The sequence below is a fragment of the Actinia tenebrosa genome, unplaced genomic scaffold (genome assembly GCF_029948245.1).
Source record: "Actinia tenebrosa isolate PJP-AT-01 unplaced genomic scaffold, QUT_ActTen_1.0 PGA_scaffold14__42_contigs__length_11649687, whole genome shotgun sequence".
NCBI classification, from domain to species: Eukaryota; Metazoa; Cnidaria; class Anthozoa; order Actiniaria; family Actiniidae; genus Actinia; species Actinia tenebrosa.
In genome coordinates, this window is record NW_028292574.1 from 745,205 (window position 1) to 759,005 (window position 13,801).

The following is a 13,801-nucleotide window of genomic DNA, read 5'->3' on the forward strand; positions in this document are numbered from 1 at the left end:
CGATTAGATTCAAATTAATAACCGTTGGTAATGCACTCTCTAGTAAACTCTCAAAGGAAGAGCTTATTATTATTTCCTATTACAGCTTATGTAATAGGAAAACCGATCACAACACAGGAAACCCACAAAGAGCAAAGTTACTTTTCTAAAAGAAGCAACAAAAAAATAAAAATAAAAAAATAGCCGGTTTCCCTGTGGTTTGAATAAGTCAGTTTTGGTGTTGATAATTCCCGGAGTGAACCCACTGGATGCTCCAAATGCCGGGGTGTTTTGTTCTTGTTTATGATTTTATTTTCACTCATAATAGTTACAAAGCGTTTTTCTGAAACGACTTTTCATTTGAAACAGTACGTCCTTATTCGAAAGAGGAACAGTATATAGCAACTTAGTCAAATGCATCCATTTCCTTACGCAAGCACAGGCAGCCCAATTACTCTCTCTTGTTCTGTGGTATTTTACTATTTGAAATTATGTATATTAACGGCAATATTCGTAGCATGTAAAATTAGTATTTTTGAGAATAAAAACGACTCCCTTGATAGCTTGTTGTATCTTTTGATGTTTGTTAATTTTGAAGCCAGTTTGGTGCGTTTTTACGGATGTTATCGTTTTATTTTGTCCTCCTGCTTCAGAAAATGGAAAAGCTGCACACTCAAGGCAACACCAACCTCTAATCGAAACTCAATGAATCCAAGAAAAATAAAGCTACTGCCACAATTTTACCGCAGAATCAAAAAAACACATGCTAATGCAGCTCTCCAGTAAGCTAAAACGATCATTCTAGATAAAACTCGGGTGCGAAGAATTCTTCCACCATAAATCCACTTTCGACTCTGAAGAACCCCGTGTGATCACCGCCATGGACACATCTCGAATTGTATGATGGTTAGCTTTTTAAGACTCTAGTAGGGGTACACAGCGTCCATTTTTGGCAAACAAACTCAAAGCTGCCGGGTTCCCCTAGTATCCGTTTGTTTGCTTAGCGGCCAGGTTCTAAAGTGCGCGCTAAATAAATTGTAAATTGTCGATCAAACTGCATTTTTAAGATAATCTTTAATTTTTAATCGTTATATAATTGCACTCATAATGACACAACTACTCCATCAGTACTGGCTGATATATATGCCAAACCTGATTGATCCTATCCCTTCTTGGTTAGTGATACGGCTCAATGTTGCACGGCGTCCCGCCGGTCTTGTGGTGCATAGTCAAAAATGTTTTTAATTTTTAAAAAAGAACATGCTTATTTGGTATTGTAATTATAAAACCTCACAAAAAAGAATTTTATATTCAGCAGAAGTCGAAAAAATTAAAAAAGCCCTTCCTTTTAGAGCTGTTTGAATTATTCCTTGTTTTTCTTTTCATTTTTGATTTCTTTTGCCAGTTTTGTGATGTATGACACAACTTGATCGAAATCGTCCTGTGCAAACGAGCTGTGGGCTGTTTGTTGGTTGTCTTGGCTCTGAAAAATAAGGGGTAAAATACCAATCTGTGATACTAGTACTGTTAAAGGTTTATCATACGGTATTCGATAGACACAAATTTCAAATTTTGATTTATTGAGCCAGGAGCAGCATACTGGCTGATCTTAACAGTGCACGGCTAGGATATGACAGGTAACTCGCGTGACCTTTGAAACGGAGTAGTGTACTCGGGAAATGACCAATACTAAATGAAACAGTGAAATCATTGAAATTAGAATAGTGAAAACCTCAAGGCAATCCATTCAATGGCAATGCTTTTACAGCGCAATGTTTTATATGCTTCAAATTTTGGATCGAATTTTGAAGCGGCGTCATAACTTTTTTTCTGCCCTAGACTTTCCATCCAAAATTACACACAGGCTGCATTAGTACTAGATGGTAAGAGTCTGAAAAGTTTAGAAAAGTCGTACCTGAGGATGAGGAGAAAAAAGCCAAAAACTAAAAATAGCACTGTTTTTTGGCCGTAATAGGCTAAACACTTAAAAAATCTTAAAATAAAATAGACTGCTAGAATCTAGGATAATCGAAGCACATTATATGAAAAATCCAGTTAAATTGAAGCACTAGTTTTGCGAATCGAGCAATAACAAAATTGTCCAAAATGCGCTCTGAATTAGTTTGGTTCCACCTTAAGGCGCTATTACCAGCCGTGCAGCTAACAATCATGAGTAAATGTTAGTGTATAACTATTATGCCTCCATAAGTAATGTACATTACCATTCAGAAATGCAGGGACAACTGTACTATTCTTACCTTCTTGCCCCAAAAACTTTTGCGCCGCCTACTCGAACGTCTTCTCGTGCAGCTTTCGGAAAATCCACAGGGAGCTCGAAGGCCCTTCTTTTCATCACTGCCGACAGAAGCCTTTGTCGTAGCCTTTTTCTCCTGTTAATAATAGCAGACTAGCTAAGCATAAATTTGCTACGTTGCTATGATTTTTCGACGTGGTGTGGTGTAAGGTGGTGTTGGGTGGTTGGGTTGGGTTTGGTTTGGTTTGGTTGGGTTTGGTTGGGTTGGGTTGGGTTGGGTTGGGTTGGGTTGGGTTGGGTTGGGTTGGGTTGGGTTGGGTTGGGTTGGGTTGGGTTGGGTTGGGTTGGGTTGGGTTGGGTTTTACCTGCGTATCTTGTTTGCTTAGTTGGTACAGTTCTTCTTCTAGCTCCAGTATAGAATTATCTATCTTCTCATCGTCGGTTAGTGTAGGTTTGGCTTTCTCAACTAGTAGCACTAATGTCAATGTTACCACAATCACTGCCAGCAACTTCATGGTAGCCAGTCAAGTCACACTAATACGAAGAGAGTATATCATAAGGAAAGTTTGGGGTGGGGGGGTGGGGGGAGGGGGGAGTAGGCTGGGGCTTTGCAGTTAACGTTTTTGAAAATGCTTGTATAGCCTTCCTCCTTTGACTCAGTAAGAAAACCATGTCCCTCTAATTAAGTCAACAAGGCAACAGCTTTCGTCAAAATAAAAAGGTTTGACCTTCCACAAAAGTTTTTTTTATTTACTTTATTTTCCACTGCCCCACACCCCCCCCCCCCCCCTCCCAAATAAAACACGGATCTTTCCTAACCTCTAGAAAAACTGATATGAAGACATTTGATATACATGTGTATCATGTTTTGGATGTCGTCACAATAAAAGCCGACGATTATTAAATTGTCAATAGTTTCCATTCAACTTGTTACCTATAACGATTACTCCTCGATACAATACATCCTATATCTTGTCACGCAACGAAATGTAATGTTGCAAATTGAGCATGCTTTTTCTTTACCGTCGTTTATTATTCACTTATTTCAATAAAGTTAGTCACCTGAAAAGCTACAAAGCTAAGACCGGCAAGGATTATGGGTAGATAAATTTTACATGTTTCAACCGCTTGATAACTGTTGATGGACTTGAGATCTTCTACCAGTTACAAGTTCACCTCCTCTGAGCATCCTCAACTACTGCAGTTTGTGTCAAAAGGTTTACTCGTCTCGTTCAATATGAAATTTTTCCCATGATTCTCAGCGATCACAGCTTTCTAGATTTTTGTTGACTAACTTTATTGAAATAAGTGTATACATTATATATATTACATATAGAGTATAGATTTTAATAGTTCATATTTCAAGTGTTTTTTATATAGTATTTAATAGTCTCGATCTCTACACCATGCACCATGTTTATTTGTCCATTCACCCTTGCCAATCTGATAGTATTCTCTTTTTATTACTATTATTTTGGGTACACCAAATCGCAAATTTGTTGCAGAAAGTTGATCTACTTTCTACTTTTCGCAACAAGTTTTCTCAACTTGCAACAAAAGATTTTGTTTGCGTGACAAGTTGGATAGATAGGGTGTAAAACGAGCAACATTGTTTTCAAACTTGCGCCGCAACAATGTTGCGCGAAAAGTTGGACGTTTTTGTGTGTCGTATTTCAGCGCCTTTAAAAGTTCCTTGGGTGCTAGGCCAACGAACAGGAAGATACAAGAAAAAAAAAAAAAATAGAAATATTAAATTTTTTGTCGTTATAGGTCCAGGTTTGGTTTTTGTACAATACAATATGAGCCGAGAGTCTTTTGATATGCCAACCACATTATTTAATAATGAATAAGGATATAAATACTCTCGTGAGTATGAAAGTACATACTGAATCATGTAGGTTTGTCATCCTCTTATAGTGATTGCGTGCATTTAGTTACGAAAAAAAAAATTATATTAGGCCGCTTGCTTCCGTCATGTCAGGCGAACACCTTTCAATACATATTAAAAGTTGCAAATGTCCCAATTCCTAGTGCTAAAAAAGAAACGTATTGATATTATCCTGAATTCCTATTTGAAACACTTCTAATCTTCACGATTATATCAAATTCGTAGGAAAATTTCCAGCAATTTATAGGTTTTTTCTGTCACGTTATGCAAATAACTCACGGAGACAGGGCAGAAAAACTACAAGCCCGCTTCTTTCACGATTTGTTTTATTTAGCTGAGTTTAATACTGCCAGCTTTTTAAGCGTTTCATTTGTCTCACTGCCGCTCGAAACATGTGACTAAATTTTGTTGAATTATTAGAGTAAATCTACTTGGTATTTGCGAAAATGTCAGTTTTTCTGCTGATCAAAATAACAGCTCTCCCAAAGTACACGACTTTTTATCTCGAATACGCATTCAATAAATTTTGGTCGCATTTGAAATTTTGCTATTTGGCTCAGAAAGAACGTGTTTACAAAATATTGAGCTTAAATACGTAAAGCTGTCCTTATGGCGAACGAAAGGCCAAAAACCGTTTCTCTGCCCTGTCACTCACGGAACAAAGAGTGAACCTGGATAAACTGGATGCATCCAACTGGGTGAACAAAAATCCATCCGTTGAATCTAAAAAATATTCGAAAAACCAGTAGACAAAACAAGCCAGTTCAGTTTTCTGATGTGAAAAAATATTTAAAAGATTCTAGGGATAAATAAAATCATAAATAGATGGTAAAGTGGAGTCATTTCGTGACGGCCAAAAATGGTTTGCTTAGTTTCCACGAAACTCCGAAATGCACCTCCAGACAAGCTTTATTTTTAAGATTAATTATGACTCTAAATGTTTTTTCGATGAATTAAGCATAATTGTTGAAATACAGGAATCATTTAAATGTAATAATATCTCATCTCATATCATTAAAAACTTTAAAAACCTATCAGCAACTTACCAGAATAACTGGTGAGCAGAAACCCCGGCAAGAAACACCTGATGCTTGGGACAGAGTAGAAATGGTAGAAGCACTTACCAGAACTAAGCCTTGCAGGCCAGAGATTTACAAGTTGCTATTGTCAAAATGAAATGAGAAGACAGAATACGGAAAACAAAATATATGAGTTATTAAATACTAATTTGAAAATTATCATGGATGAGTCTCGCGCCTACGAGGGGTGTATGGGTTTTGATAAGAAGTGAAGATATAAGAATATATATTGAGAAACAGCTATATGGAGAACTGTAAAATAGCTAGATGTGTTTCATTTATCAGAAGTCAAACAAAAGAAAACTTAGTTGCGCCATTATCAGCATGTTTGAAGCTGTTCTGTACCGTTGAAATAAAAAACTGGCTCGATTGAGCTTAAAAAAATAAACTCGAGTCATCAGATATATTATTCCATATCTACTATTGCAATCCCATAATTTTTTGATGAATCGGTGACATAAATGAGATTTTAGTGTAAATTAAAATTTTAATCTAGTTTTGAGATCACGCTAGACAAAATCATGACTGAAGCGTATATAAATATATCTTGAAAAACTCAGGAAGGAAATCAAGATTTTAAACATTCTTGCTGTTTCAATAGAAAGTATTTTCAATGAAAAGTTTATTTCGGGGCCACAAGTTTATAAACCGTATTCCGTAGCTATTTCATGCTACCATTGTTAATTATAAGGTCTTCTTCAGTTCTATCTATTTCAGAATCCAATACATGTATGTACATATAAGTGATATCAATCAAACATACATCAGCAAATCAAAAAAAAAAAAAACCTACCAAGTCTGCGCATGACGTGGGCAATTATTTTGATGTGGGTTTTGTAATTGCTCCTTATCATGTCCAGCATATATTAATGGTTAAAAATGTTCTTTCCTAATGAATTTTTCGTAAGCCATGCTCAAGACATTTAATTACAAATAGATATCCTTGTAAAAAAGGGCGGAATTTTCTGAAATTAAAGTTCTAGAACTCTTTTTCCAAGTGATTTTCTGTCCCCAAATCAAGAGACCCTTTGCTGAACCATGGCCATCCATTTATTATATTTGTATAATAAATTCATCATTGATAAACTTAAATAATCTATATTTGTATTTTAAAGCTAAAACAAGAAGCAAGACAAAGTAGCTCCAATATAGCCCTAAAGCGACGACTGACATTGGATTGCTTATACAATCCGCTTCATTAACTATCATGCATACCTACTCTAGCACGCCTGAAAGTACTTGAATAAATAACATTCAATCATTCCTTTCTTCCTTTCTTCAATAATAATAATAATATACATATTTAGGCACTGCCTAAAAGCGGACCTCCCGATACAAAAGTCACAGGTAGTCCAATTTGAATGAATCAGAAAGGTAAAAATAAGATCGGGAAAAAATCGTCAATTATTTTATATTCGAGATGAAGATAATTTCTTCCATAATATAAACCATGCATTGAAATCGAATCGACATGGACTACATGGGGTTTTTTTTTTTTTTTTGTTTTTGTTTTTTTTGCGCTAATATACTCTCCCACTAAGGAATTTTGTACACAACTCACCACCACCCCCAGGGACTAGTTTTGTTCTTGGAAGATTTTTCGACAATGTTTTCCATGACCGACATTTTTAAGCTTTGAATTCCTGGTTAATTTTACTTTCAAAAACGAAAGATAACTACAGACAATCCAACACAATATTAGGTTTAGGGAAATTTACCTTGGATGCCTTTCATCATGATCGAAATTTCGGAGATTTCCTAACTTTTTATGGACAAATGAACACGGCATATAAAGACAGACTAGAAAACTGCTTAAGAAAAGGTGAGCAAAACATAAGCTTACTTTTACTTCTTTTACATGACAATGTTTGGTTATCCATATGAAGAGTTTGGGTTTTTATAAGAACCTATTTTTACCGCAATGAAATTAAGAAAAATAAATGATTTGGTAGCATAAGAGAGGAAATTGGCTGGAGATCATAACTGTCACCAAATGCATGTGTCATCAATTAAAAAATAGTTTTGTGATCCTAATTCTTCATAAAAATATTTTTATTCCTTTTTTATAAGCCTTAATCACTCTTCGATAAGCTTGAAAACTTAAGTAAATACTGTAAATACTAGATTTTGAGATTCGATTTAAACTCGATTTTTTTTTTTCATTTTTTTCATCTGTTTTCATGCGCGAGAAAGATACGACGAACGACCGAAAAGTTTTTCGAAGGTTTTCGAAAGTTTACATTCAGTATAACTTGTTAAAAAACAGCTGAGACAAGATAGAAAATAATGCAAACTGCAATGCAAAATACAAGATGACTAATTTCTTTGTCAGTAAATTGGCATTTGTAAATGTTTTTGGATATTTTTTAGCTTTATAAAGTGAAAGTCTAGGTCTTTATACAATACCATTTCTCAACAACACAAATTTAAGCTCATTTGTATAATCATACTAGCTCGAACAGCTTAATAAACAGTTGAATATTTGGCGTAACCTTATATTTCATTCAATTAGATTATCTGTAGAAAGATTTAAAATTATTGAATGAAAGTCTTCTTTGGTTTGCCTATGGGACCCCGCGATAGGAGGCGAACAAAGCTGTATTTTTCTTGAACGAAAAACATATTTACCGATAGTTGTTTTAAAACAACCGAATTGATAAAGATTTACAAAGCTAAATAAAGCTAAATTTGCGAGTAGTTTTGCTTTGACATCATTCGGGATCCCTGTGTTGTGTACACGGACGTACGGACGGAAGTGACGTCAGCCAAACCATGAAAATCAACTCGATGGTTTACCATTTTTTCTTAAGTATGGTGCTCCGCTCGCGCGGGCCTTCCTTATTATTATTACTGGGATGTCCCACTATATGCTGATACAACTCATGTGAAAGCTAACAGAATTGATGTTACGATCATTGATATGACCAACAAGCAAGTCAGAGTAATTGAAATGAGCTGTCCTTGGTTGGAAAACAGAGAGGTCAAAGATATCGAGAAGACAACGAAGTACAGTCAACTGAGACTAGAGTTAACAAACAGATACCCTGAGTACAAGATCAACCAGTACAATATCATCATGGACGTTCTTGGAGGCTGTTCAAAAGGGGTCGAGCAAAATATCAAAGAACTTGTAGGGGACAAATGTGAATCAATTATTCGTCAAATGCAGAAGGCAATCCTGACTAGCTCGCTGCACATTGCTAGAACATTTAAGCTGAGCAGTTAAATCATTTAAGAACTTTGGACACTTGTTGTAATTATCATACTCTTTTAAAAAGATATAACTAGCTAAAAACTAGTGTGAGCTGCGTCGGTGTTTCTAATGAAACAGTAATGATGAAAAGGTAAATCATACACCGTGAAAAGATGAAAAAAACTTACTGACGTTTCGGACGCTAGTCCTTTGTCGGAGTAAAAGAGAAAGAAGTGGTAGAAAGGAGTGTATATATGATAGAATAAGACAAAAGAAACCAATGAGAGCAAGGTAGGCAAGGAAACAAAAACAAACAATCAAAAGACAAAAGAAAAGATTAGTTGAAAGTAAAGCGTTCATTTATCCCGTTGGGACTAAGAGTGCCCAATAGGTGAATAAGCCGCATTTCTTTGGTCGTGCGACAATCATTGTTGCCGTTAATCAAAGAAAGACCGAAAACAATGAAGTCAGAAAGAGAATGGCTAGCTAGATTAAAATGGCGGGAAACTGGTTTGGTGGGATCGTTATTGCGAATATCATAAAGATGATTGCAAATGCGATCACCAAGACGGCGGCCATTCTCGCCCACATACAAAAGATTACAGCGGGTACATTTAATACAATATACAACATTAGAAGTGGTACAAACAAAATGGTCAGTGATTTTAACAGTTGATTAAGGACCAACAACAGAAGTGTGAGAGGCTATGTGAGGACAAGTATAACAACGTTTACGAGAACAGCGAAAAGTACCAGGTTCTTTGTTAGAGGAAAGAACTCCCTTGACCAAGAAAGAACGAAGGGTTTAAACTTCGTTCCTCTTGCTAAGAAATCTGATGAATTTCAGGTCAAGAAAGATTCTGAATCTTTTTCTCGCCGTACTCGCCTTAAAGCTTTTTTCTCCGACTCTTCTAACTCTAACTGTGAACGTGATGTCTTTGAGCGCCTTTGTCCTCGTAAGTCTAGCTGGGTCCCTCCCGAGGGACAATTTTCTTCTCTTGATCTTTTTGTCAATAAGTGTCGCCGTGATATTTCTAATCTCAATCTTAACCGTAAACTCAGTTACTCTAATCTTTCTAAGGACGAGTGGTTGGCTTTACATCAATTACGTAATCGTTCTGACATTGTTATAAAGCCCGCAGACAAAGGCGGTGCAGTTGTTGTCTGACGTTCTGACCTGTATAAACAGGAGGCTTTACGTCAACTCTCTGACACTAATTTTTATTGTGAAGTGGATAAAGATCTTACCCCTGACAATCAAAAATTAGTTAAAGACACTGTTAACTCTTTCATTTCTGATGGCTCTTTACCTTCCACTGCTAAAAACCTAATGATGAGGGCCTTCGTGCTCTTCAGCATTTTTTCGATCTTCGTCCTGTCCTCGAGCCCAGCACTCCCACTTTGTTACGCTTAGCTGAACTTGTTCTTACTCTTAGTTGTTTTTCTTTCGGTGATCGTTATTATCGGCAGGTAAACGGTGTTGCTATGGGTACTAAGATGGGCCCTAGTTATGCCAATTTGTTTGTTGGTTATATCAAAAACCTTGTTTTTCAACAATATACTGGACCTAAACCTGAGTTTTTTGGACGGTATATTGATGATTGTATTGGTGCTACTTCTTGTTCTCGTAATGACTTAGACTCTTTCATCTCTTTTGTTAACTCTTTTCACCCTGCCTTAGACTTTACGTGGGAGGTTAGTGAAACATCAGTCACTTTCCTTGACATTTCCATTAAACCCATTGTTAACCGCAACTTTTCTCTGCTTGACTCTGATACTCGCACTTCTGCTATTTTCAACAACCGCCCTCTTTTTTCCTATAAACGTGATCGTAATCTTCGTTCTTTCTTGGTCAAGGGAGTTCTTCCCTCTAACAAAGAACCTGGTACTTTTCGCTGTTCTCGTAAACGTTGTTATACTTGTCCTCACATAGCCTCTCACACTTCTGTTGTCGGTCCTAATTAATCAACTGTTAAAATCACTGACCATTTTGTTTGTACCACTTCTAATGTTGTATATTGTATTAGATGTACCCGCTGTAATCTTTTGTATGTGGGCGAGAATGGCCGCCGTCTTGGTGATCGCATTTGCAATCATCTTTATGATATTCGCAATAACGATCCCACCAAACCAGTTTCCCGCCATTTTAATCTAGCTAACCATTCTCTTTCTGACTTCATTGTTTTCGGTCTTTCTTTGATTAACGGCAACAATGATTGTCGCACGACCAAAGAAATGCGGTTTATTCACCTATTGGGCACTCTTAGTCCCAACGGGATTAATGGACGCCTTACTTTCAACTAATCTTTTCTTTGTCTTTTGATTGTTTGTTTTTGTTTCCTTGCCTACCTTGCTCTCATTGGTTTCTTTTGTCTTATTCTATCATATATACACTCCTTTCTTCCACTTCTTTCTCTTTTACTCCAACGAAGGACTAGCGTCCGAAACGTCAGTAAGTTTTTTTCATCTTTTCACGGTGTATACTCTGTTAAATATTATATTGGACATTCATATGCACAGTGGGCTTTTATTTTAGAAGTTTTTATTTGAATTTATTTGAAATTCTTTTTTTTTTTTTTTTTCTAATTTTGGTCTCTTATTTGTAATCATCTAATTTTTTCTAGCTTTTATCGCCATTCCTTTTTAATTGTAACTGTCATTGTTATAGATTTTAGTCGATGCTGGGGTTGGTTACGGTTATCCGCCCAACCAAAGCTTTATTTTAGTCTGGGCATCCAAACGTTTATACTGCCATAATAATAATAATAATAATAATATTGATAATGATAATAATAATGATAATAATAGACTGTGAACAGTCCCTCTTTTCCCTCCAGATCGGGTTTTTCCTGTCTTAGGCGCGCGGGTAATGGGGGCGGCTTTGAAGCGGCACGCTGTAAGAGGATAAGTAGGGACTGTGGACAACACACAGAGAAATGAATTACGCGTTGCCCACACAACGCAATATTCCCATTGGCTGAAAATGAGCAGCTTGTCAACGAGGTGTCATCAAGTTCATTGTGTATGCGGCAGATTAAGTACAAGTGATGTTCCGACGCTGTACGTTTAAATTCAATGCGAAGGGGAAAAAATTATAGCAATGGATTGCTTTTCCAAAAGATCAGAAAATGATCGTAGCTGCAGTCAAACTTAATAATTTGAACGTTGGTTGCTGGCGAATTTGTTCTAAATGATGAACAATCGCGAAGCGGCTGAATGAACAAGACCAGTTTGTAGTGTAAGCTTGCACACCTTTCTTTATTCTTCTCACAGGCAGCCCAAACAAAGTTCCTGTGTATGGTTTATAAGGGAATGTATGGGAGTTATGATAAAGTCATGACAATAAAATGTTTCACTCAACGATGATTTGCCTCAAAGCTTGCTGTAGTTGTTGTTTTTACTTTTTTCAGTCTTCTGGCGAAGTTACAGCGCCTATTTGAGGCCGTTTAGTGTTTGTTTGTTTGTTGTTGTTTTTTCAAAATCCGCTCTTCTCTACCTAAAAAATGGGAAGGCTGGAGACTTAGTGCCCGATAGCGACTACACCACGCTAGAAAATCCAAAAAATCTCTCTCTCTCCCTCGAACCGCGATAAAAATGCAACATATCAAAGGAACGATAATATCTCTATTATGTCATGTATTTAAAATGCCACCAAGCCAAATATTTCCAGAAAAAATACTGGCTTGAAGTCGAATATTTGATTTCTTCTACAACGTGTGATCGATGGTGTTCAAACGGCCTTTGTAAAGCGTGAGCGGGTCATTTTGAAAAGCTGCATTCTCATTGGCCTAAACGTGTTACCAAGCTCGAGACAAATTCCCTTCCCTGAGAGACTTGGGTTTGTTTTGGCACGACAAAAAAGCCGAATACGCAGTGGAATTTTTCGCGATTTTTACGATAGTAGTATTTCTTTTCTGGATCTACTTATTTATAAAAAGCAATTTGCTGATTACTCTGCATTTTAAGACCCTTCAAAAACCACTTAATAAGTACTTATATATCCCTTACGAGTCCTTTCATCAATCTAGTAATAAGAAAGCCTTTATTATTGTCTCTTAGCTTGTTCAATCAGCTGGTCACTACCATACTGGGTTGCACCTGAACTCTATATTTGCTTGATGTAACAGAGCACATTTCTCTTATCTTGACTGATATAGCTGCATTGATCTATAAGTGAAAGAAGAAAAACAAACTTTGAGCCACTATATACAATAAGTCAAATTCATATTTTAGAAATCAATGCCATGGGGGATTTTTTTAATACAACTATATAAATAATATATGTATCTAGTATAAAGTATAAATATATTATATATTATACATATACATATATAAAGCAAAGCCCATAGCTTAAAAAGAAGTATAATTATAATATTGGTTATTTTTTTTACAACGAGAAAAAGAATCGTATATAATGTTAAATTATACATCACGACGAAATTCCTTCACAGAACCCTACAAACGTTACCCAGGAATGTCAAGGGCGGATCCAGAATTTTTTGAAGGGGGGGTCTCAGGGGTAAAATTTGTGGGCAAAGGAATCCCAGTCGCATTTTTACCACAGGAAGCCCATTTGACCTCAGGAATGACAGGGGGGTCGCGACCCCCCCGACCCTCCCCCTGGATCCGCCCTTGAATGTGTTACACTAGGGCGAGTGAAAAAAAAGGTCTATATTTATTCGAGTATCTTTAAAATTTTTTTAACAGAATTTGGTAATTACAAATTTCAGGTCACTCATCCAAGTACAAATCTCACTCAACGTGCTTGGCTCAGTGTTTCGGAAGCCCAAGTTTTTTCCACTGGGCCACAATTTCACGAAATTAGCACAACAATAGCCATGAAAACAAGGCACAAGATAGACTAGATTATTTTCCACTTTAATTCAATGTGCCAGTGCGTGGCAGAGTGCAAGGGATTAACTGTAGATATGGTCTGGGGGCCGGCTAGTCTCTCCCCTGATGCTTCGGCTAGAACACTATCCTGCGTAATTCGCACACCCAAGGGCAGAGGGACTTAATTGCCGTCAGGTCCGAAGTCCATACGACGACCCAGCGGATGTCTCGGGGTATGGCATGAAGGCACTACTTTTTTTCCCTCGGTTTTTTATTTTTTATTTTTATTTTTTATTTTTATTTTTTATTTTTTATTTTTTGTTGAATTAATGGTCTTATTAAAGTTGATGGAGATGGGTTTGATTCCCACCATATCAATGGTTTTTTTCTTCTTCTTAGTTTCCTTTCTTTAATATATTTATCTATAATCTTTTATTAACGACTTTTATTCAAGAAAGTGAGGATTCCTTTTTTTTCCATTCGAAAGGATGCCTATTTTTTGCTAGCATTCCAGTCAGAATTAACAGTTAAACGATTTTCATCTAAAAAAGTCGAGCCGGTGCTTTTCTGGTTTA

The 13,801-nt window shown here is 36.5% G+C and overlaps 1 protein-coding gene and 1 long non-coding RNA gene across 2 annotated transcripts in view; both read right to left on the bottom strand.

Moving 5' to 3' along the window:
• Window positions 1-1,034: 1,034 nt before the first annotated feature.
• On the bottom strand, window positions 1,035-5,305 carry LOC116298778 (uncharacterized). The gene is made up of 4 exons (XM_089029834.1): window positions 5,168-5,305; window positions 2,599-2,767; window positions 2,238-2,369; window positions 1,035-1,462 (listed from the first exon to the last, which is right to left on the bottom strand). Exons 2-4 carry the CDS (start codon window positions 2,746-2,748, stop codon window positions 1,343-1,345), a joined length of 402 nt encoding a protein of 133 aa, XP_088885960.1. The 5' UTR covers window positions 2,749-2,767; window positions 5,168-5,305; the 3' UTR covers window positions 1,035-1,342.
• A 7,113-nt stretch (window positions 5,306-12,418) lies between these two features.
• LOC116298771 (uncharacterized) overlaps window positions 12,419-13,801 on the bottom strand; it is a 42,830-nt gene continuing 41,447 nt past the window's right edge. The window contains exon 3 of the long non-coding RNA XR_004197374.2: window positions 12,419-12,560. This is a non-coding gene — a long non-coding RNA (uncharacterized LOC116298771). The remainder of the gene's footprint in view (window positions 12,561-13,801) is intronic.